General features: G+C 38.7%; 2 protein-coding genes and 1 pseudogene across 2 annotated transcripts; 1 reads left to right on the forward strand and 2 right to left on the reverse strand.

Moving 5' to 3' along the window:
* The first annotated feature begins 5,479 nt into the window (after positions 1–5,479).
* Positions 5,480–7,313, forward strand: LOC122660311 (RING-H2 finger protein ATL13-like). The gene has a single exon (XM_043855554.1). The coding sequence runs from the start codon at positions 5,659–5,661 to the stop codon at positions 7,114–7,116; it is 1,458 nt and encodes a 485-aa protein (XP_043711489.1). The 5' UTR covers positions 5,480–5,658; the 3' UTR covers positions 7,117–7,313.
* A 9,355-nt stretch (positions 7,314–16,668) lies between these two features.
* LOC122659151 lies at positions 16,669–19,887 on the reverse strand (annotated as a pseudogene).
* Positions 19,888–22,156: 2,269 nt separating this feature from the next.
* LOC122657733 (trifunctional UDP-glucose 4,6-dehydratase/UDP-4-keto-6-deoxy-D-glucose 3,5-epimerase/UDP-4-keto-L-rhamnose-reductase RHM1-like) lies at positions 22,157–24,855 on the reverse strand. Its single transcript, XM_043852527.1, has 3 exons — positions 24,727–24,855; positions 22,853–24,415; positions 22,157–22,706 (listed from the first exon to the last, which is right to left on the reverse strand). The coding sequence occupies exons 2-3, from the start codon at positions 24,395–24,397 to the stop codon at positions 22,263–22,265; spliced, it is 1,989 nt and encodes a 662-aa protein (XP_043708462.1). The 5' UTR covers positions 24,398–24,415; positions 24,727–24,855; the 3' UTR covers positions 22,157–22,262.
* Between the last annotated feature and the right edge of the window lie 770 nt (positions 24,856–25,625).

Genomic DNA, 25,625 nt, shown 5'->3' on the forward strand with positions numbered 1-25,625 from the left:
ATGGAAAAAAGAACTATGTCAGGAGTGTGCACTTTGCAGCTAAACACAAGGGTCAACATGACTGCCTGCCCCCATACAATGTAGAAATGCCACCCTTATTGATGCTTTTACCCGCACTCCCATTGGCCTGCATAGTGGTGCAGGGGCCACGCTCTCGGGCAGAGAATACGTTCCCTTAAGAAATACTCTATATTGGCAATGTTTTAAATTTCATCTTCAACCTCAATATTCTAGCCTCACATGTGTATATCCATACACCTTTTTGGTAGTCCAAAACATTTTAATATGTTTGCAATGCACGAGGCTCCCGCCACTACAAGGTTTAGAGAGGGTCATAATGTATGCATCCTTAACTCGAACCCACAAACACTAGGTCACAAAGGAACAACCTTATCGTTACGCCAAGGTCCACCCCCTAACCTACCATATGGCCTAAATTTATCTAAGTTAGGTAAAATTGTATGATATCCAAGAAACCCTTACCTTAAAATAATACAGCTTTGATTATATAGTTTGAAATGAATTTAGTGAAGGATATGATTATTGTTACGAATAAATCTCACCACTCATGTGTCCAACTCATCATATTTTATATTTTATTATTTTCTGTTTTAGGGTTCAGTTACACCTGTATATATACTCTCTTATTTGTTAATGAAATTCATCAATATTATTTTCTACATGGTACTAGCTTTGCCCTAATCGCTTCCACGAGCTCTCTGTTTTCTCTCTTTCCTTTCTCTTGGCCGCTCCATCTGCGATGGCGACGAGTTCTTTCTCGGATGGTCCTCTACTAGCTTCGTCTATTGTCGCTCCGAATGTCACTTTGCATCTACCTTTGAAACTTAATTCCTCAAAATTCTCCTCTGGCGTGCTTAGTTCTTGCCTCTTCTCTGATGCTACAATCTACTTGCTTATGTGGACGGTTCCTTTCCTCATCCAGCGATCTCTGCTTCTGGAACTTCGGATGAGACTGCAGCTACCATAGTACAAGATCTCGGCAAGATCTCATCGAGATCTTAAAAAATATCTCAATTTTGTGAAGTCTCGAGACAAGACGGCAGGCGATACAGGATTTGTGCAAGATCTCTCTTAAGATCTCAGAATCTCACTCGAGATCTCGGTATCTCATTGAGGTCTCATGATATATCTCGATCTCGGTTCGACTCGGAACCAATCTCGGCAAGAATTCGACCTCAACTCGAAATCTCATCTCTGTCTCACCTCTCTCGCTCTGCTTTGAAGGAAAAACACTTGGATGTGAGGTTTTTGGTGCTTTTTTTTTTTGGCAAATCTTACCTCAACTAGAGATTAAGCTTGGACATTCAAGATTGAAGTTTCAACATCAAGAGAGGGAGCTGAATTGCATCTCAAGAATAGTTTTAGGTAAAAAGAAGAGCATACCTTGATTCAACAACAGCAACATGGTCATTTCGATGATCTGCTCGACACTCGTTTCAGTACTAGCTACTCTCAAATGGTAGGACTTGTTACACACTTACACTTGTATTTATTTAAGGGAAAATTACATGATTAGCTACTTTTGGGTTTTCATTTACAAAACTCTCCAGTCTATGTTTGAGTTAGCAAAAATAGACAAAAACAAGTTATGATTTACAAAACTGGACAAAATAGTATCTCTCCCTCCCACACTTACTTTTTTAGATATTTTTACCCCTGTCATTGCCTTCTCACCCAGGCATCCTCCGTTCCCTGCAACTCTACCCTTGTCCTAGCCACCACCATTCTCTGCTACCCCAAGTAACAGAGGAAAAAAGAAGAGATTTTTCCAGAGGGGAATTGCCAAGGAAGGAAGGAGAGTCACAGTTTTGTCTAGTTTTGTAAAACTAAGCTTGTTTTTGTCTATTTTTGTTAACTCAAACATAGGGTGGACAGTTTTGTAAATGAAAACCCAAAAGTAGCTAATCATGTAATTTTCCCTTTATTTAATCTCTCTCTTTCCAAGCTTCTAACAATTATTAACAAATTGTCAAAACCATCACCATGTAAGATTATGAATATGATACCTAATGCTTAAATGGTTTATGGTTTGATGTTTTTTAATTCCTAATAATTAATTAAGTTGTTTTACACCTCTACTTTAAGTATATGTGTTTTATATATTCTGTGGAATAGCCTAGGGTAGAGCTCATCTATGTCGTAGACTACCAACCTAGGGTTCGAAGTCAAAGTACCATTTTGAGTTTGAATTTATAAAAACTAATGTTTCCATTGTATTTAGAAAGTCTAAAGTAGGGTTGACATCAAGTTTAAGGACCTGTATTGGCCATATAACCACCAAAACCCACCATGGAATAGCCTAAGATAGAGCTCACCTACGTCGTAGACTACCAACCTAGGGTTTGGAGTCAAAGTACCATTTTGGGTTTGAATTTATAAAAACTAATGTTTCCATTATGTTTAGAAATCCTAAAGTAGGGCGGGCATCAAGTTTTAGGACCTAAACTGGTCATATGGCCACCAAAACCCACCAGGTCAAGACGAAAAAAAAATACAACAACTCGTCAAGATCTCACCGAGATCTTGGTAGAACTCAGTTTTATGGCCTGATGAAACCAATGGCAAAACTGATACCTAAAACCTTGGCGTCTACCACTGTTGCCATTGCACTATGTGATCGTCAAGATCAGCTTATACTAAGCTGGATTATCTCTTCTCTCTCTAAGAATGTCTTACCTCACATTGCCAGTGCGCCGATCGTCAAGATCAGCTTATTCTCTCTCTGGGAAATTGTTGCTAGGGTTTTTGCTCTGTCTTCTCGACCAATTTTCATTCTCTTACGCAATATTAGCTCTGCAAGTTCATATCGTTGCTTGGAGAACTGACTTAGGCATCATTGAGTCCTCCCCCAAAGTCCACTCTAATGCTCTCTTACTCCCTTTGCTTTCTAATCTTGTAGACTCGCCCGTTCACATCAACCTGGTCTGAGGCAGCATACACTCTCTTATTGTTTAATGAAATTCATTCGGTATTATTTCTTACAATTATGCATGCTTACTTCCTAGCTTGACAAAATTCCTTGTGCATTAAACCAATCTTAGGATAGTTGGCTATTATAGCTACTACTCTTGATGAAAGGTATTTTGTACCCCCATGTTGTTGGTCGGATCCAAAATTTTAGATATCAGTCATCTAAACAAAGGATTAAAATCCCCTGCAATGCACCGATCTTGGGTTTGAGAGTTCGACACGTGAAAGATGCGTCATCCAATAGTGCGAGCTCAATTGACTCAAAATTTTTTTTCGAATTTCTTCTTGAATTGAACATCGTTGGATGTTGCATCTTCCATGGGTCAAACTCTCAAGCGCAGATGATTTTTTTCCAGAAACAATTCTAGAGCATGGAAAAAGAACTCGATCGAAACCTGTCGAAACCACTGAGTTAACTCGGTTTCGCAGGTTTCCGAAACGAGTTGAAGGGTGATTTTAAAAAATCCAGGGTTTCGACTGAAATTCGATGGTTTCGACTAGTTTCGACCGAGATGTTGGTAATTTCCCAAGTTTTGACCCTTGTGCCCATCGAAACTTGGGGAAACCTGGCTCGAAACCAGTACAGATACTTAAGTATGCCAGTTACTAGGCCAGAAACTAGGACAGACACTTATTTATGCCTAATATCATTTAAGTAAATATTTTTATTTACTTAAGATATTATTCATAAATAATCAAATAACCCCTATTTGAATCTAATAAAAATAGTTAAAAAATAAAATTTCAAAAGGAAAAAAAGTCAATCCCCCAGTTTAAGAACAAAAACTGGATTTTCAACAGTAGGTGCAATTTTCAACTTTCTAGTGCTAGGATTTTTCTCAAATCTAAAAATTCCATAAACCTCAATATGGTAAAACATTGCTAAAAACCAAAAGTGTGATAAAATATTCATTTGTTTTGATGTCTAAAAAAATATTTTCACTCAGAGCGATTTTGATAGCATTTGTGTACACCAAATTAAGTTTGACCGGTACATAACTCCTTCAATATAAATCAGATTTAAGCAATCTTGGACTTGTTAGCAAGCGATCTTGGACTTGTTGGAAAGCTTGCTAACAAATCTAAGATTGCTTAAATCTCATTTATATTGAAGGAGTTATGTTCCAGTCAAACTTTATTGGATACCATGTCCAAGAACAATATACAGTATCAAACTTGGATCATAATCACAAATAATATTTTTAGTGTTTTCTATGTGAAATTAATGCATAGATTGAGTTTAAAATGTCAAGAATAGGCAACAAAATAAGAATCAGGGCAAAAGAACAACTTCTGGGTCTCAAAACTAAGGTTTGAGTTAGCCTGGAGAAAATCCCAGATTTCAACTGAGATATGATCAAAATCGAGATGAACTCGTTTTCTAACTGATTGAAACTTAATCGAAACTCGAGTTTTAGAACCTTGTTCTAGAGTTGGAATACAGAAAACATTGGGGCACCACTATAGGTTGGAGAAAAGTTCTAAGACAGCCCAAAAGTGGAATTAAACCTTACAAAACAGAGAGAGGGAAGAAAGCATGGAAAAAAAACATAATCCCTAGTTGTGTGCGTTTTTATGTCCATTCTGACTTCCTTTTTTAGCGGCACAAAAAGTGATACCAATAGGATATATCCATGTGAGAGAGAGAGAGACAGAGAGAGTTAAATGTGCTCACTGCTGTCAGGATTCCAGCAGTTCAACTCCTGCGTGTGGACAGAATTACTGTGCTCAGTCAGGATACCAGCAGTTCAACACTTCAACTCCAGCGTGTGCTCACGCCATATCATTAAATTCCCTTACCATAATTTATCCTGAAATTCACATTATCCTAGGCACTTTCTAGAGATGTTCGTCAATCTCTCTCTCTTTCAGTTTCTCTGGGCTTTTATAGGCTTTTCATGTGTTGGGTCTCAACCTTTCAGACTTTTAATCTCACACAATTCACAGACCGGAATAAAAAATTCGGAAAAGAATAGAAGAAGAAGAATAATGTGATCAGAGAAGGTAAAATGTGATCAGAGAAGGTAAAAGGAACCCATTATTTAGTAAAAAAAAATTTTAAATTACATTGATTTTCTCTTTTTGTTTTTTTGTTTTAGTTGTGGAGAGTTAAATGGACTTTGGGTTTGATGCAAGGCTCCTTTCAAAGTCAACCATGAAGCGTTTTATATTTGGATTGAAATCTCGGCCAGTACTCTTGTCTCTTCCCCTTCTTTCTTCCTCTTCTTGATCAATAATTCACAGGTTTCGAGCTTTTCACCATTTTTTCTGGCAGAAATTTAATTTTTTTACCATGTTTGACCATGAATCTGCTAATTAGCTCTTCTCTGGTAAAGAGGCAAATCGCATTTATATTTCCTGTTGGAAATATTTATTGCTACTTTTGAATTCTTACCTGCTTGGTTTCCATTTATTTCTAAATCCAAGGGTTGATTCATTTCGAGATTTAATCTTCTCCTTCCCCTTCTCTGAGTTCTCTCTCTCTCTCTCTCTGCCTTTGACTTGCAGGGCCTTTTTGCAGCAAAATAGGAAAAAACAAAACTATGAGCCCCCTTCAAAAGGGCCTGCAAAGCTTGATGGGTTCTTCATTTAGGCTTTAATTTCTTCAGAGCCAGATGAATTTCTTGAGAGTTGGCTGGTAAGTTGTTCTGATTCTTCCTTAGAGATATGGATTGGGTATTTGAAGTAAGGGTAAAGGCTTTACTTTCTCCATCTCAACAGCCATTCTTTTTTCCTCAGCCACCCCCACCTCCTACTGTTCAATCTGGTGTTTTGGATCAGGATAACAAGATTAGCCCAAGTATTTTGCTTATCATCATAATTCTTGCTATCATTTTTTTCATCTCTGGTTTACTACACCTCCTTGTTAGATTCCTGCTGAGACCTCCCACCAGAGATCCAGTAGATTCAGAACATGCTACTGCTTTACAAGGACAGTTACAGCAGCTTTTCCATCTTCATGATGCTGGGGTTGATCAATCCTTCATAGACACCCTTCCTGTGTTTGTTTATAAAGCTATTATAGGAGTTAAGAACCCATTTGATTGTGCTGTTTGTCTCTGTGAGTTTGAAGCTGAAGATAAGCTTAGATTGCTTCCCAAATGTAGTCATGCCTTTCATATGGAATGCATAGACACATGGCTTCTCTCCCACTCAACTTGCCCTCTTTGTAGAGGGAGCTTGCTTCCTGATCTCTCTTCAAGCAATATCTGTTCACCCATTGTTTTTGTTCTTGAATCTGGGAGTGAGAGCTCTAGAGAGATTGTTTCAGACAGAGAAGCTGCTGTTCAGGGCTTTAATACAGGTTCAGTTACAAGTGCCCATCTGGGTTCTAATGGTGAGGATGATAGTGATGTTTCTCAGAAATCTTGTGAAATTCCAGTGAAAGAGGATCCACCTGCACCACCAGTGGTTTCGGAAGAGAGGGTTGTTCCAGTTAAGCTTGGGAAGTTCATCAATGTCGACGGCGGAGGTGGCGGTGAGGGAAGTAGCAGTAACAGCAATGTAGATGCAAGGAGGTGCTTTTCTATGGGTTCTTTAGAGTATTTTATGGATGAGGGCACTTCATTGCAGGTACCCATAAGACCTCCAACTAAGAAGTATTCAACCAGGAAGCCTTCTCTGCAATTGATGCCTGGCCACAGAACTGCAATGTCTGAATGTGGTGGTCATTCTTGTAGGGAAGGATTCAAGGGATTTGACCCTGTAAAGGGTCGTAGTGATTTCCAAGGAGAAAGCAGTATTGGAATTGGAACTGCTGTTGAAAGGACTAAAAAAGAGAGCTTTTCTGTTTCAAAGATCTGGCTTCGATCGAAGGAGGATAAGCCGGCGACCACCGGAGATTCGTCGAGGCGGGCTTTCTCTTTCCGATTCCCATTGAATCGAAATTCGTCGGATGATTTGAAGGCAAAGCAGAACAACAGCAGTACAAGGACTATTTCAGAGATCGATGTTGGCAGGTGGGAGAGTGGAGGGGGGAGTGAATTGGGTTTGGATGAAGAAATTGGTAGCTGTATTAGTATGGATTCTCAGGCCAAAACCCCATCTTTTGCAAGGAGAACACTGCTTTGGCTCGTAGGAAGACAGAACAAGGTGGTTCATTCATCCTCTTCACAAAATTTCTGAATCTTTTAGATTTTAATCTTTGGATTAATTAGTTTTGGAATCCAGAGTTTTGAAGGGAATGGTAGAAATGAGACATAGGAACATTAGAGAAATCAAAAACAGAAAATGAAAGAGATGTTAATAGACTCCAATACAAAATCTGTCCAACTTGGCTTCTCTATCAACAAATTCACAATCTTAAATGTCTTCAGTTGATTCTTTTTTTCTTGAACTTCAATCTTTTTTTGTTGTTTTCATTGAATTTGGGTATCATTTGTACTAGACTAGATGTTAATTCCATTAATGTTGCAGGAGGTAGAGATAGTTCTCTGTTCAATTAACATGGGTTCTTTATGATGTTGGGAGTCTATAATGGGTTTCAAAATTCAAAATTTCTTTTATCTGTCGTTGGGCATAACTACCCAACAGCTGAAGCCTTGGGGGTATTCAATTTCTTGAAACTGAGAGCTTGCAGAGGTTGCCATTTGCCAAGCAAGGTCTCTGCAGTTACAGGCTCTGGAGTAAATGCCAAGGGTTTCCTTTACAGGGAGGGGGGGTATGCATGTATGGAGTGGCAATACATTAATGACTGGTTTTATATGAATCACGAGTTTGGTTTATTGGGCGGTGAGAGTTGCTATTACTTGAGTGTGACTGTTCCTCTGCTCATGAGGTTGTCCTCACATGTGACTAGAAATAATCCATCACTCCGGCCCATTCCCTTTCTTCCATTGTTTTTATAGAGAAAACTTAAACTCCTGATATTGCTTTAAGAAATATCAGGAGTTTTCAGAAATCTGAATGGGGGTGTTAAAAGCTGCTTTTTAATGGAGATTTCAGAGCTCAATTATATGGCCTTCTTGTTGGGGATAAGATGTCTTATATTCCGTCTTTCTTTTGGATCTGTGGGTTGATTTCAAAAGGTCGTCCCATAGGCTTTGAGGGTATTTTGGTAAAATTCATGTATAGGGTTTTGCTATAAATTGGTAGCGAGGGTTCTTCTCTGTAATGCAATCTGAGAGAGGTGTGAGGACAAACGTCTTTAATCCTATTATCCATTAATAGTAAAATAGATCTCTTCTCACCGTGGACGGGCAATTTTACTGAACTACGTAAATCGTTATGCATTATGTAATAGTTTCTTTGCGATTTCCGTTCCTTTTTTGCATCATTATAGGTTTCGTTTTCAACATTGATAATGCTTGATCTTACATGGAATCTGACTACCTAGATTTTCAATAATAAACTGAAGAAGGTCAACTATGGAAGCCAAAGCAATTCAGGATGTAATGCTTTTGGTTTGTAGCTTTCTAACTTACCTCTCTAGAGTTATATGTGCTGATTACTTATTAGTGATCAAGGCTCTTAACAGGCTTGAATCATTTCTTGATTGGGGGTGACAAAATCTATTTTTGATGATGTGATTTTTCTTCTTGTTTTCTTTCTTTTTTGTATTTCATTCATTCTGTGTATCGTGACTTTATTAGGGAGGCCCATCTTTTAGCAAAAGGCTAAAAGATGTCTCTAGGTTTTCTCTGTCTCATGTTTGATTGCTTCATCCACCTCTTTTATGGCGAAATCCTGCCTTAGGAAGATATCTAACCAAAACTAGAACAATCCTTTGCCAAGGTGTTTGAAAGAGACCATGAGGGGAAGAGTGCTTGAAAGTTGCCAACTTTCTTTACACCTAAACAAAGGTTTTGTTTATGGACCACAAAAAACAAGAATAAAACTCCTTTCATTTCTCAACTACTTCAATACCAAGGTCTGATTCTTGTTGAGCCACGATGGCATGTTGTGTTTGGAGATTGGACCTCATTTTTAAGCTCAAAATCGATTCAAGGATAGATACATGATTTTATATGTATTTTACAAAGTTTTCTTCATTCTTCTTTCTTGTTGAAGCCCACAACCATCATTTTCTAGGAAACGTGCCACGTTGTGGTAAAATATGTTGTATGGGATATATAGAGTCATTTTATATGTTAATCTGTCAATATCAACTTCTTGCTTACAAGTTAAAGAAGGTTTAATATGGGGCCATGGTACAAGATAGGTGGGATATGGGTGTTCTTAGGGTAATAAAAATGGGTTCAACCTCAAGGGGGTTGCTCAGTTGGCAAGGACCAACACCTCGATCACAAAGAAGATGTTAGGTACTTGATCGATACGACAAAAGTTTCGAAGCTTATGAAACATGTTAAATCAAGCCCTTTAACATATTTCATATTAGGCTGATCCAATTTAGCACCCATACACTAGAGTGGACCCCATTAAGCACATTACAAAAGAGGCCATGAGTTCAATTATCTTTGGAGCCCAACTATCATAACAAAAAAAATAGTTCAAAATTTGGGTTAAGGAAAAAAGTTTTTTGTTCTACACCAATAGGATGTTTTATGTGTTTAGCATGTGGCAGACAGGGTGGTCAGTTGTGGCAGTCAGTCACGGGCAAAGATACTTGAGCTGTGTTGTCATTGTTGGCGACACCCTCTCTTAATAGTGTTTGAGAGACACAAGCAACAACTCTGTCACAAATGCCGGTTTGACATTTTGAGGTAGCAGTAGTCAAGCTCAATATGTTGGGTGTGTGTTGAAAGAAGCCTAGAGTTCAGTAGTGAAGTGATAGGTAGCAAAGCTTGAAGTTGATGTGCAATGCTTTGCAGTGCATTTTGCATGTACGATACCTTCAAGAGAGTTTTGAGTTGTCTTAGAGGAAGAATCTATTGAAGCTCAAAAGATGAAATTTTTATATCTCAGAGTTGGTGTTCCAATGCCTCAAGAATCATATCAATCCAAGTTTCGATGAAGGAGTTATGTTATGGATAGTGAAGGTAATTCAATTTTACAAAACATTATTTCTGCATGTCCAGTGACTTCGAGCTCCATTTTGAGCCCCTTCCACTGAACCTTAGTTGAATCTCACACATGAAGATTTAAGCTCTTTCAGGCTTATATTAATCGGATTTTGAATTATATCAATCCGAGTTCGGATGAGGGATTCCATTGGACCATTTGTATCTATATGCATCAGGATCCCGATTCATGGATCTCTCGGTTCACGAAATAAGAGGATCAAACCATTTCTTCAGACTGTTTTCCAAATTAGAGAAATGTTGGTTGTTCATATATTTCATTATAGTTTTATGATTCAGAGTATCAGTTCCTATTGGATCCCTTTGAATTCCATATTCCAAGTTTGATTCAATTCAGGGCCATTGGCTTTTGATTGAGTTATCATTTGTGTCCATAATTCTAAATGTGCATTTATAGAAACTTCATGGGAATTTTGAGCTATCCTATTAACTTGAGGAAGATAAAAATATAAAAGTTGTATAATTTCAAGTTTTTTTTCGAATGCGGTTTGAATCAAGTCAATCAGGTATTAGGAGAGGAAGTTAGAGCAGTTTTATCGGAAGGGTCTTCCCAGCCCGGCCAGACCTTGATTGGCCCAGTGAATAGTGAAATTAACAAAGCCCATCATGGTGACACAACCCACTTAACAAAGCCCCAACCCACTTGATATATATTAATGTATATCAAAGCCCACTTAACAAAGCCCCGCCCACTTTTTATGTATTATATAATATATTAATGTATTATTAATATATGTATATATAAAAATATATAATATATTATATAACATACAATACATTAATACAGGGTCGGGTTGGCCTTGCCAGGGCCGAGGCCTCAACCCAGGCCCGGCCTGGCCCTGCCATGGCCTAGCAATTATGAAACCCAGCCTGACCTTTCCTTATCCTAGGCCCGGCCCAGCCCTGTTCGGGCTCAGGGCGGTTTAGGGCCGGATCAGGATGGTCGGGTTTTTTTGACACCATATCTATTTTTATTACGTGATTTCTATAAGCGTATTCTGGTTGCTGGAGCTTTGGGCCTTAGATCTGAATGCTTTCTCTCTCCAGCTCCATGTGATTTCTTTTTGGTAATTAACTTTGTGTGATTTTTTTGTTTTTGATGGAAAATAAAATTATATTACTTAAGAAGAAAAGAGAGTATCTACAGTGTTCTTATCATACCAGAGGATTTGATGACCTTTGATAGCTTTCCAAGCTAAATTGTCATCCAAAAAATTAAAGCACTATCAGGGGTTACTAAAAAAATTGTATCAGCATGTACACAACTATTAAGGTCTATTAACTTTGTGTGATTTGATTGCATCGTTTATCCTCAATCCCTCGGTGCTTAAAGCTCACAAGGGGAATCATATATCATTATATGTGATGGCAGCTTTTGACCCAAAGCTCGGCTTAGTAAGATGGGGTTCTATTTTAATTTTACGTTCTCACTTCATAGCGGCCTATTTGAATTATGATCTATAGCCCATATGGGCTGTAAAAGCGAGGATTGAGCGTCATTAGACCTCGGTAATGGATATTGTTGTGAACATTTTATTTTATTTTGTTAATGCTTAGTTACTTTTTCATAATAAAAAAGGGAGAAAGAGCGCCACCCGGTCACGCCAGACACCTCGTCCTTGCGCCCTGACACAGGGGTGCACGAAATGAGCACCACACGCCTAGTCATTTTCGGGGTTCCAGGGGGGTGCGACGGTTATTTTATGCACCCCCGTGTCAAGGCATATGGGTGGTAGACCAGATGATGTTCTTTTTGCCTAAAAAAATTAAAATGATGGAGTTGTAATTCAATTAGCCTCGTTTTGCCATGTGGCATGAAATTATAGGTTGCAACTTGTCATATATAAAGAAGATAGCCTGAGGAACACGTGGACACCTTTAGAGTCTACCAATTCAGAAGTTATATCTCAAAACTTGTGTGAACCACTTTTTATCGGGCTAGCCTGGATCCAGGCCATATAGAATCTAGAGTAGTTGAAAATTAAACCATTTTACCAACTGGTGGTGTTGTTACTCCTGTGAATTTAGTGGGCCGCGCTAGGCTATTCTTGAGCTAGACAAATGAGAATATGTCCTTTTATCTTGAATAAGTGAAGAAGAAACAATAATCTGGATTTGAGGCTGCAACATTATAAACTTTGGGCCTGGTGGCACCAATATAGGATGGGCCTGGTCGAACTCAATTTGTACATTTTTCTGGCCCAATACATCAACAACAACAACTCAGCCTTATCCCAATTAAATAGGATCGGCTACATGAATCCTTGCCCATTCAATCAGCTCTATTGGAGGTTTTTTCTTGGTCAGTGTATATGTCTAATTTCTTTCTATTCAATTAATAGTTGGATACACATACAATTATTGAGATGTTTGGATGACACTTCTATAGGTGCATTTAGAACTTGATACCTTCTTTAATTTCCTCTTGTCTTATTTTCATAAGGTTTTTAAGATAGGAATATTAAAGGATTTTTCAAATAAAAGTTGGAAGTGACATGCCATTATCAAAACATGTCATTGTCATGCATGTTTTTTGAGTACACATATGAAATGATGCTATTAGCCTCATTGAAAAAAAATTGTGTCATACCAAAAGGGCAAAAAAATAAGGTTATAAAATTATTTAGCACCTTGAGAGGCATAAATAAGAAAATCTCTTATACGTTTAGGGAGAAGTTCTCTGTGGGGGAATGATCGCCCCTACCCCATGAAAGGTGGTAATGACCACCCTGTTGATGCTGTCGTGCGTGCTCCCATTGGCCCTAGCACGTGTGATGAGTACATTTATGTGTGAAATCTTAGGGCATAAAGCATACATTTTACCACATTGGACAGAATTACTCGGTGCTTTCTTGTACTTTTCAGGTTTTAGGTGAATTCTTGTGAAAATGGAGGAGATGATGCTAAGAAAATGTTTTAAAGCTCTTTAGAGATGTTAATAGTATGGATGCGTAGCCCATCGAGTCAGCTTCGCAACGGTTCAAACGGCACTTGATTCCGAGTTGAAACGAAGAAGTTACGGTCGTTTCCGTAACGACGCGCGAAAATGGTCTATAGGGGTTTATTTGTAATTATTGACAGTCGGGCGGGGACAAAGTAAAGTGGAAGTTCGGATTCGAGGGACTTTAGCACAATTCTAAGAAGGTTTTCTGTTAACTCAAGTCCTTAGCCGATTCTCTTGCTGCTATCAATGAAGGTATTTTCGATTTAGATCTAGTTGGACACACTCTTAATGGACTCTATTCTGAGTACAGTCCTTTTGTTATAACCATTGAAAACCTCACCCCACTCATTTCCTTTGCTGACTTGCGTGCAAAGCTGCTCATTCATGAACAGTGGTTGCGTTGAGGTTATGGCCCATCTAGCTCTCCTCTTCAGGATCCTAATTTACCAACTGCCCTTTTTACCACTGATAGACAACCATTTCATAAGAACAAAGAGAGAGGTTCATCAAATCTCTCTCATAGCACTCACCCTAACAACCCTATTCTACCCACTCCCGCTACCATCAATATTGCCTCACCCACCTTTCAACAACATGCACCACCACGTCCTTAGTATAATTCTCCTTGTGCTACCATGAAATGCCAGATTTGTGTCAAACATGACCATTCCGTAAATAGGTGCTATTATCGTTATGCTGCAAGCAGAAACAGTGCTGCTTCCTCATCATATGCTAGGCTACACACACAGCCAACTGCACAACCACCACCCTATGCTGCTCCAACATACCCACGGGCCCAAGCCCCCTTTGATGCTCAGTGGATTACCGATACAGGGGCTACTTCCCATATGACTTGTGACCCATCTCTTCTTCAACAGTCTTCTGCATACTCTGGTTCAGATGAAGTCTCTGTTGGTGATGGAAAGGGAATCCCAATCACTGGAACTGGTAATACTATTCTATCGACTCCTCATAAATAGTTTACTCTTCCCAATGTTTTAATAGTTCTCCACATTCCTAGAAATTTAATTTCAGTTTCTAAGCTAACCCATGACAACCATTGCTCTGTTGAATTTTTTCCCTGGGGTTTCTCTGTAAAGGATCTTTGCACAGGTCAGACACTCCTGAAAGGCTCACTCATAGGTGATCTATACAGTTTTCCAGCCTCTTCATTACTATCTTTCGCTTTTCATAGTACAAGGGTATCTGCATCTACATGGCACCAACGCCTTGGACACACCTCAGTTCTTGTTCTTCGCCAAATCAGCAGTTCTAACAAGCTTTCTTTTCCTAATTTCAAAGAAATAAATATTGTTTGTCCTTCTTGTCAGCAAGGTAAACACCATAGGCTACCATTTTCTGCTTTCATTACACCATGTACTTCTCCTTTAAAAGTAATACATTGCGATTTGTGGGGATCATCTCCAATTCTGTCCATCTCTGGTTATAAATATTATATAATCTTTATAGATGAATTTACTCGTTTTACCTGGTTATATTTTTTGATTGCCAAATCTGATGCACTTATGTGTTTTAAGCACTTTAAATCAATGACAGAAATATTTTCTCTATAATAGTGATGGAGCTTTTGAGCTCATAAAAGGTCATTTCAAGGAATTTCTTGACACCAATGGCATTGTTTCTTGCATCTCCTATCCTTATACTCAGCAACATATATTTCAAGCTCATTTACCTCAAGAATATTGGTTAGAGGCCTTTAATGCTACTGTGTATATAATCAATAGGTTACCAACACCTATTTTACAACATAGGTCTCCACATGAGGTTCTCTTTGGTTACAAGCCAGATTACAGCTTCATGCGCGTATTTAGCTATCGGTGCTACCCTTATCTTGGTCCTTATCGGGCGAACAAGTTATCACCAAAGTCAATGCCTTGTATTTTTCTTGGATACAGTTCATCACACAAGGGTTATTAATGTCTCCAACGACCAACGGGTAAAATATATATCTCAAGACATGTGACGTTTGATGAATCATTATATCCATTTGAGGATGATGGCTCTATATGTGGTTTGAGGTAGACTTTCACCTAATCCGTATCACTTCCTTTACCCTCCCCACATTCCATTGTTATCCAATCACAAGCCCCATTTACATCACCACTCCTCACTAGTTCCACTACTGTTATCCCACCATCTAATAATTCCCCAACACCATCCTCACCAATTACAACACCATTTCTCAAACCCGAACTATGTGTGTCGATTGAACAAAGCAGTATATAGGCTTCGCCAAGCCCCACGGGCTTGGTACAACTGATTTAGTAGCTACTTACTTCGGTATGGATTCAAACAGAGTGTGACTGATGTTTTTATGTTCATTTTTCAGTCACAAACGGGCACAATCATCCTACTTATTTACGCTGATGACATTATTCTGACAGGAGACAATACCAATCTTCTTGATGGTTTTATAGTCAATCTTGGAAAAGAATTCACCATGATTGACCTTGGGGAGTCCCATTATTTTTTGGGCATCGAGGTAACAAGGCATCCTGCCAAGATGGTGATTTCACAAATTAAGTATGCCATCAATCTCCTCCAACGTACGGGTATGACTGGTTGCAAGCCCTGTACAACCCCTGCTGTCTATGGTTCGAAACTATCTAATAAAACTGGTGACTTGTTACTAGATCCACATGAGTATCGTCAGTTAGTTGGTGCACTTCACTATCTGACGATGACTCGTCCAAACATTTCTTATGCTATGAATCAGGTTTGCCAACATATACATGCCCCAACAACTGATCACTTACAGGCTGCCAAAAGTATCTTATAATATATTAAGCACACTATTGGTGCCGGTATTTCCTTGACACCAAGCCCATTACAATTGATTTTGGCCTATTCTGATGCTGACTAAGTCGGATGTCCAGACACTAGACGTTTAACTATTGTCATCTCTTTGGGCACCAAGAAACAACCAACTATTCCTCGATCTAGTTCCGAGGCAAAATACAAAGCACTAACGGTGACAGTTTTAGAAATGCTTTGGCTTTCCTATTTTCTCTCTGATCTCAACATAAAGATTGACAGACCTATGGTTGGTTTGTGTGATAACATTTCAACTACATATATGGCGATCAATCCAATTTTACATGCTCGCACAAAGCACATCGAAGTTGATTATCATTTCATTCATGACTTGGTCATCAACAAGAAAGTTTGTGTCACTTTTGAACGATCTCACAACCAGCTACCAGACATTTTTTACAAAGGGGCTTTCTTATCCATAGTTCAACGTACATCATAGCAAATTGTTGTGGATTCTCCCATCAGTTTGAAAGGGGATGATAACGGATAAGGATAAGCACTATCACCATTGAGGATCACTCTAACTAAGTTTACGTATAGCTGGACACTTAGTTCTTATCATGTATCTTGTTTTACTCATACTTGGGCTCTTAGCCCTTATCATGTAAAACTATATCGATTATAAATACAATGATAGGTCATCCGTAATTCATATGATTGAACACAACTCAAATCTTATCCTCAGAGTAACCTTATAATTGTAGTACAAGGTGAAATACTATGAAAAATGAGTTATTAATGACATGAAAATTAAAAGAAAAGAACAACAAAATTGATGATCTAAATGACAGAAAAGGAAAATAATTTCCATAATATAAATGATAAATATAGAAAGAATATAGTTATAGTTGAAATCACATCTATCACCAGAAGATGGATTTTCTAACCTCTTTGATTAATTCAAATAACCATAAAGACTCAAGTCTTCTTATTAGGTTCAAAGACATACTTAATGATCGAATTTTTGTAGTTTTGAAGCATCCAACTCATTGTTACTCCTTGGGGCCACTACCACCTTGGATTGTTCTTCCAAATCAAAGTTTTTTCACTTGAAATTGGGATCTATGTAATCCCTATATATCTCCAATATCTCATTGTGACTTACTACACTTGGATTTGTGAAATTCCAAATTCCTCTGCAATTCCTCTTTGCTATTTCAATTGAGATTGGTATGAGTTCATCTAACACTGTCATGCTATTGGGTATATTAACCACTTTATTGTAGCGGGTGATCTTGGTGATGAAGTTCCTTGGATTAGCAAGATCAGAGGAGATTGGCATGCGAACCCTGAGGGTACAAACATTCTCATATTCTTTCAAGAGCTCTTTCAACTACACAATCACCATATATTTATGACTTGAATTGGTTTGGTGGGCATCAATACTGAGTTTAAGAATTGAGATTAAAATTCAGTCTATGCTGAACTTAGAATTAGATGATAAAACAGATGAATTTCACCAAGAACTATTGCTCTTACCGTGGCCTTGGTCTTGGAATAGAAAGAACCAATGAAATTTGGCTTGTTTTCTTCCTTGAATCCAATACCTGACCCTTCTGGATGCTCTTTGTCATACTCAAATATTCAACCTGTAGCAAAGTTCATCATCAGAAGTGCTTGGTCTTTACAAGCATCAGTCAATGTAAGTGTTCCCACCATACTGGTCTTGATTGTCTCAACTTTGTGTGATTCGCACCAATCTACATTGGGCCCGCCTGTCACACCCGCTGCATTAAACACATGAGTAGGCCTTACTCTTTTTAGATCCTCCATGATTGATTTTCTATCTTCCAGCCTTCCCCTACCATACTCATATTCTATACCTTTATTCTTACAGAGTCCTCCTATTAATCCCCCTACCCAACCTGTCCTTCCATATATTAAGAATTTCAAACGTGTTGATCCATATCCTTCTCTAGTGATAGTACCATTTGACTCTTTTTATAACCATATTGGGCAATGTAAGCATCCTCATCTGAAAGCCTCATCACTAAGGTTCTTGGGTGAGGGAGAAGAGCACCATTCATATCACCCCACCAGTCAGGGTGTTTAGTGTACCAATCCATTGTCATCTTTAGTCCTTCCCAAGGGGTCCTTTCCTCCCATCCTAGCTTCTTGAGTTTTTGATCATCCAAGAAGTATCGTTTGTCATTGAAAGGCCAATCTTAGGTAAACTTTATAACTTCTTTAGCATTCAATCCGATAAGATTGCAGACGTTGTCAACCACATCAAGCACTCTCCTCTCCTTTTGGGTGTCAATATTATACACATGCCCAAGAACACTTTTGCGAAGCACCACTTCAAATGCCTCTGCAACATCTTCACAGTATAAGTAGCTCCACACCTTTGTTAAGCTATTGACTCAGGAATTTAACATGCATGTAAAGGAATGAGTCTTACCCTACAAATCCAAGGTTTATATACATCACTTTACATGTTAGATGGTCATTTCCATGGCTGCCATTTTTCATCATGATGATTTCAGATTTTGGAAGTTTAAAAGAAACAATCAAAGAGGGGTTTGGCTTGCATGTTTATGGATTTGGGTTCCTAAGCTTGAATACAAGAAGAATTGAGCATGGGGTTTAAGATATTGACAATTTGAACTACAAAAGGACAAGAATTAGAACTTAAAGAGAAGTTTCATGTTCTGAAACTTTAAAGAAATACAAACAACAAGTATATTGGGCTGCATGCTTAGTGAATCATGTTCCTAAGCTCATACACATGATAGATTAGACATGAGGGGTCAAGGAAGCTAATAATTTGACTTATCATCTAGCCAAAACCAGAATTTAAAGAGGTCTATGGGAAGGGAAAAATCGTGGGATGCAAACTTACCTTAGGATTTCTAAGGTTCAAGAGCTCCCAAGCCCTCTCTTCTTCTACCTTCCTCCTTTCTCTTCTTTCTCTTCTCCCTCTCTCTCCAACGTTTCTTTTTGGGAAAGAAATGAATTTCAGAAATAGATTTGGGATTATATAGAGGCTGGCTGAAGGCCTGTTTGGCTAAAAACACATTCTATATCTTATTCCTAAGCACTTAAGCCTATAGGTGGGCCCCACATGATCACATTATTGGGGTAATATTCCCACGAGTTAGTTGGGATGCGGGGAGGTGATTTATGGTGCGAGACACTAGGCCCCACACATCAGAGATGAAAAGCACACACAACAACATCACTGGTTGATTGGACTGGTTGATCTGAATCGACCAGTGACAGCAACAGTAGGAAAGTTTGGGTTTGAAGTGGAATTTCATCTCACTTGGAGGGAGAATTGGAAAATGGTTTCTTCTAACAAAAGGAAGTCCTATGAGTCTAGTTTCTAATAAATCAAGAATCAAGGCAATCAAGTTTCAGATGGTGGAGTTATGTCATTTTAACTGAATAGGGGTCAATCTGCCAAAACAATAGAATTTGACAATCGAGTTGGGATTTAACAAGCACGTAAGGAATTGAGTTCTCATCAAGACATGTGAGGGTTTGGATGATCCAACCCCAACCTAGAGTAGCACTTGTTCATAACCCTAGTCAGATCTCAAACCCAAAAAGGCTGAAAGCACTCTGCTGTTTTGTGTCAAATCATCCATAGGCCAAGGCTTTCGTGTGACCACCCACCTACATGCCTCTTAGGTCATTTATAATGTGTATTTGGGTAGGACCTTAGAACTAAGGCATGATGCCTACCGAAGGCTGTACATCTGGTGGTGAACTGTACAGTTGCAAGGAATTTGTGTTTGCCTTCTTAACGATATGTAGGTCCTCACTGACGAGCTTACGTCCTTTATCTCAACCACTCGATCAAAGCTCCACAGGTTGGCCCGGACCTCCAGAACTACGAGGGGGATAGTAACAAATAATAAATAGGGTCAGTAAGTTAGCCCACTTCTGTCATTGTGTGTCCTCTGTGACCCCAAAGAGTTTCCTTACTGCGATGCTAACTTCATTGAGGGATGAAGTGTCGATATGGCACGACACGGGGTGCTCCCTCCGGTACTCCTCACTCTTAGGACTTGTACTAGGAGGATAGTTGGTGAAGCCGCCATCGATGAATTTGCCCCACTCCCGATTTAGAAACCTCTCCTCGAGGGACAAACCCATATCAAAATTAATGATCTTGTAGCTGGGTTTGACCATCATCGAGAACAACTCACCAACATACATGGCAGTACCATCTACACATCAAAAGGTCAGAGATAAACCATTAGAATCTCGGGTGCTGATGTAATAGGCTGCTTCCTAGTCAATATAGTTTAACTACTAGATAGTCTCCTAAGAAGGTTTGGAACTTTATGTGGTGTCTAAGTATTCATCATAAGTTTCATATTGTTTTGTAGAAGGTGCTAATTCATGCTTTGCATGTTAAGAGTAAGGTGGACTCTTTCCTTCTGATTGATCAATACTATTGAGACCGAGTGGCATCTATTTTTATCATGTGATTTCTCTAAACGTATTTTGGCTTCTGGACCTTTGTGCATGAAATCTGAATGCTTTCTCTCCCTCCAGCTTTGTGTGATTTCTTTTTAGTAATTTACTTTGTGTGATTTGATTGCAGCTTTTATCCTCAATCCCTCATTGCTTAAGCTTCGAAGGGGAATTGTATATCATTATATGTGATCGCAGCCTTGAGCCAAAGGTTGGCTTAGCATGATGAGCTTCTATTTAAATTTTACGTTCTATGTGAATTATGCCCTTGTATGGAACTCTCAAGAGTCTAAAATATAGGGATTTTATCAAGTCTTGCAGGGATTGAGTGTCTCTCGGTCTTGGTATCCAATATTGTTGTGAACTTTTATTTTGTTAATACTTAGTTTTTCATAAAAATGGGGAGAGGGATGGGTATGCCAGCGGTATACCGTATGTTAGCACCTTATGTGTCTATCTTTCTCTCTCTTTCCCCCCTTTGAAATGACTTCTTTAACCTTCAAATGGGGGGGGGGGGGGAAAGAGAGACAGGCACGTAGGGTGCTAGCATATGGTATACCCTAGTATATCTAACCTTTTTCCAAAAGAATAAGACGTTTGGAATTATCATTCAATTAGCCTCATTTTGCCATGTGACATAAAACTATAGGTTGCAACTTTCCATATGAAAGAAGATAGCCCGAGAGTAGAACACGTGGACACCTTCTGAGCTGTCAGTTTAGAAGTAATGTCTTGAAACTTGTGTGAACCATTTTTTCCTGGGCGAGCCTGGATCCAATCCATGTAAAATCTAAAGTAGTTGAAAATTAAACCACTTTTACCAATTGGTGGTGTTACTCCTGTGAATTTAGTGGGCCACACTAGGCTATCCTTGAGCAGCAAGAGAAATGAAGAATAAGTGAAGAAGAAACAATAATCTGGATGTGAGGCTGCAAAATTAAAAACCTTAGACCTGGTGGCACCAATATAGGATGGGCCAGATCAAGCATTGTCTGGCCCAATACAACAACAACTCCGTTTTATCCCAATTAAATGGGGTTGGCTACATGGATCCTTATCCTTCAATCAATTCTATTCAAAGTATTTGCTGGTCAAGTATATATATCTAATTTCTTTCTATTTGGTTAATAGTTGGATAGACATACACCTATGAAAGTGTCTGAATGACACCTCTATAGTTGCATTTAGAACTTTATACCTTCTTTAATTGCCGCTTGTCTTATTTTCAAAAGGTTTTTAAATAGGAGTACAAAATTGACATGTCATTATCAAAAAATGTTATTATCATGCACATTTTTCAGATATGCATACGAAAGTATGCTATTACCCTCATTGAAAACAAATTGTGTCATACCAAAAGGACAAAAAGGTAAAGTTATAAATTAATTGGCACCTTGAGAGGTCTCAATAAGAAAATCCCTACAACTATATAGGTTTATTATCTCGTGGTTATACATTGCTTGAGTTAATTTCTCATGGTTTTGGTAGTTAGAAGGAGCCCATAAATATTGGATTATTGCCTCAAAAAAGTTTAACATGGCTATCCAAGGGTGGCTTACAACACCTACAGGCCAGAGAAGAGAGCGGATTATTCTACAAATTTATTCTAGGGAGAAAGAACGCTAACCGGTGCTGTGTCTCGGAAAGGACCAAAGGTGCGTCGATCATTTCACGCGTGGTTATGCCTGGGTACAAGTATACGACGAGGCACAACACCAATTAGCATTCTTTCTCCCTTACTCTTATCTATAGAAGGCCTATGGAGAATTAGCTTTTAAAGGATGAATTGAAGGACTACATTGTTGAAACATTCTAACATGCAATTAGGAGCTAAGAATTGAAAAATAAAAGAGTGACCTTATACTTATAGTACAAGGGGAAAAAAAACTTTGAAAAATGAGTTATTAATGACATGAAAATTAAAAGAAAAGAACAATAAAATTGATGATCTAAATGATAGAAAAGAAAAAAAATTTCCATAATATAAATGACAAATATAGAAAGAATAAAGTTATAGTTGCAATCACATCTACCACCAGAAGATGGATTTTCTGGCCTCTTTAATTAATTCAAGTAACCATAAAGACTCAAGTCTTCTTATTAGGTTCAAAGACATACTTGATGATTGAATCTTTGATTGACAACAATTCAGGAAACTCTTTTTGTAGTTTAGAAGCATCCAACTCATTGTTACTCCTTGGTGCCACTATCACCTTGGCTTGTTCTTCCAAATCAAAGTTTTCCCACTTGAAATTGGGATCTATGTAATCCCTATACATCTCTAATATCTCATTGTGACTTACTACACTTGGATTTGTGAAATTCCAAATTCCTCTGCAATTACTCTTTGCCATTTCAATTGAGATTGGTATGAGCTCATCTAACACTGTCATGCTGTTTGGTATGTTAACAACTTTGTTGTAGCGAGTGATCTTGGTGATGAAGTTCCTTGGATTAGTAAGATCAGAGGAGATTGGCATGCGAACCCTGAGGGTGCAAACATTCTCGTATTCTTTCAAGAGCTCTTCCACCTGCACAATCATAAATAATGTTCACATAAATTGGTCTAATGGGCATCAATACTGAGTTTAAAGAATTGAGATTAAAATTCAGTCTATGCTGAACTCAGAATTAGATGATAAAACAGAGGAATTTCACCAAGAACTATTACTCTTACCATGGCCTTGGTCTTGGAATAGAAAGAACCAATGAAATTTGGCTTGTCCTCTTCCTTAAATCCAATACCTGACCCTTCTGGATGCTCATTGTCATACTCAAATATGCAACCTGTAGCAAAGTTCATCATCAGAAGTCCTTGGTCTTTACAAGCATCAGCCAATGTAAGTGTTCCCACCACATTGGTCTTGATTGTCTCAACTTTGTGTGATTCGCACCAATCTACATTGGGCCTGCCTGTCACGCCCGCTGCGTTAAACACATGAGTAGGCCTTACTCTTCTTAGATCCTCCATGATTGATTTTCTATCTTCCAGCCTTCCCCTACCATACTCATATTCTATACCTTTATTCTTACAGAGTCCTCCTATTAATCCCCCTATCCAACCTGTCCTTCCATATATTAAGAATTTCAAACCTGTTGATCCATGCCCTTCTCCAGTAGTGGTACCATTTGACTCTTTTTTATAACCATATTGGGCAAAGTAAGCATCCTCATCTGAAAACCCCATCACTAAGGTTCTTGGGTGAGGGAGAAGAGCACCATTCACATCACCCCACCAGTCAGGGTGTTTAGTGTACCAATCCATTGTCATCTTTAGTCCTTTTTCCCAAGTGGTCCTTTCCTCCCATCCTAGCTTCTTCAGTTTTTGATCATCCAAGAAGTATCGCTTGTCATTGAAAGGCCGATCGTGGACAAACTTTATAACTTCTCTAGCATTCAATCCGATAAGATTGCAGACATCCTCGGCCACATCAAGCACTCTCCTTTCCTTTTGGGTGCCAATATTATACACATGCCCAAGGACACCTTTGTGGAGCACTACTTCAAATGCCTCAGCAACATCCTCACAGTACAAGTAGCTCCTCACATTTGAACCATCACCATGAATAGGCAATGGTTGACCCTTCATTGCAAGGAGGATGAATTTGGGGATAAGCTTCTCGGGGAATTGGTTTGGGCCATAGACATTGTTGCCTCTTGTAGTAATTGTGGGAAGACCATAAGATCTGCGATAAGCCATGACCAACATCTCTGCTCCAGCCTTGGTAGCTGAATAAGGATTAGTTGGGAGGAGTTGGGAAGCCTCAGGGTTGCCAATGTCGCTCTCCATGTCGGATTCACCATAAACCTCATCAGTACTTACATGGATAAACCTCTTGATCAGACCAGTAACTTTGCAAGCCTCAAGGAGGACATGGGTGCAATAGATGTTATTAGTAGTGAATTCAAATGAGTTACCAAAGGAATTGTCCACATGGGTCTGTGCAGCAAAGTGCATTATAGTGTCGATATCTTCGGCAATCAAGAGGTGATTAACAAGGTCAGCACTGGCGATATCACCCTTGACGAACTTGAAATTGGGCGAGGATCGTGAAGGGATGAGGTTCTTGAGGCTAGAACAATAATCAAGCTTGTCAAGGGCAACAATTTTGTAGTCAGGGTAGTTCTTGATGAGACGATTTGTTACATGTGAGGCAATGAACCCTGCTGCACCTGTTATCAAGATGTTCTTTGGAATGTATTTATCTGGTGGACCTGTCATCCTTCCTCTCCTTTTCTTAATAAATTCAATCAGGAAGAAGAAGAAGAAGAAGAAGAAGAAGAAGAAGAGACAGAAGGAAAGAAACAGTTAGATCTAAGACATGTTTGAAATCTGAATTGATTCATTTGAAGATTTGAATTTCCCCTGAAATTGAGAACCCATATAACTGATTACAACTATTATAAATCAATCTGATTATTGGTTTAGGAGATCTCCTAGATGTGATTATGGGGGGAGGAGCCAATTGGTAATAAAAAAAATTCAAACAAAGAGAATGTATGTTAGCAATAAGGAACAGGAATATAAAAGAAAGCCAGAGAAAAAGAAAGCTTACAGATTGTGAAATCCACTTGCAGGTTGGAGATAACTTAATTAATTAATGGTTGAAGGAGAGAGTGGAGGAAGAAAAGATGTATAGAGTTTCCAGAAGGTTGATGATGCTTAGAGGAAGATTCAAAGAAAGGAAAATGGGATTTGTGGAAAATGGATTGAATGGTTCTAAGTTATAAAAACGGTTAAGAGTCTTAGAGACAAAGCAGGTCTGTAGAGTACGTGGTGTACATCTCCATAAGGGTAGTGCAAGAGCGTGAGACTGAGTCTTTGTAGACAATAAGAGAATTATTTGACAAAACTACCCTTCTCATTGCTGAATATGACAAATGACCAATCTTTGTTTACACTTTCTCATCCAATGTTTTTTTTTTTTTAAAAAAAAAAAAAAAATCTTTTATGCCACATGTCATTATCCTATTGGCTACCATCCATCGTCCAATTCAAATCAGTATTAGTAAGGAATGAAAGATCCACATTTGATGATTAATTAATAATAAGAGATTCTTAATTTTGTCGGTTGAATAGAGCCTTCTTGTGTGACCTTCAAAGCCTGATTAATGCGTCTTAAAGCGCTTTTGTGCTTCGCGTCGAGTCTTGTTGAGTTTTGCTATTATAAAGGGATGATGTATGGTACCACTCAATGCCAGCCCAAAGCGGGCTCTAGCGCTTGCTCGCCAAAGCATGAACCGATCCAGCTCTAATACCAACTACAGCAGTGGAGGCATGTCGACAAAGGGTTCTAGAATTGGTAGGGTCCTGCCCTTAAGATTCAGATAAGAAAAGGGTTCAAAATCTTTATACATTCATCGCGGTTCAAACGCTGCGTACAAGTTCGCGGCCAGGATCCTCATGAAGAAGATTGATAAATAAGTTCATAAATTAAAGGATGTGGATT

Source organism: Telopea speciosissima, chromosome 4 (assembly GCF_018873765.1).
Source record: "Telopea speciosissima isolate NSW1024214 ecotype Mountain lineage chromosome 4, Tspe_v1, whole genome shotgun sequence".
Classification (NCBI taxonomy): Eukaryota; Viridiplantae; Streptophyta; class Magnoliopsida; order Proteales; family Proteaceae; genus Telopea; species Telopea speciosissima.

Excerpts from the sequence above, each read along its gene's own strand:
- LOC122660311 (XM_043855554.1), top strand. The coding sequence starts at position 5,659 with ATGGATTGGGTATTTGAAGTAAGGGTAAAGGCTTTACTTTCTCCATCT.
- LOC122657733 (XM_043852527.1), bottom strand. The coding sequence starts at position 24,397 with ATGACAGGTCCACCAGATAAATACATTCCAAAGAACATCTTGATAACA. Across the intron at positions 22,707-22,852 it reads ATTCCAAGACCAAGGCCATG|GTGGAAGAGCTCTTGAAAGA; the intron begins GTAAGAGTAATA and ends ATGATTGTGCAG.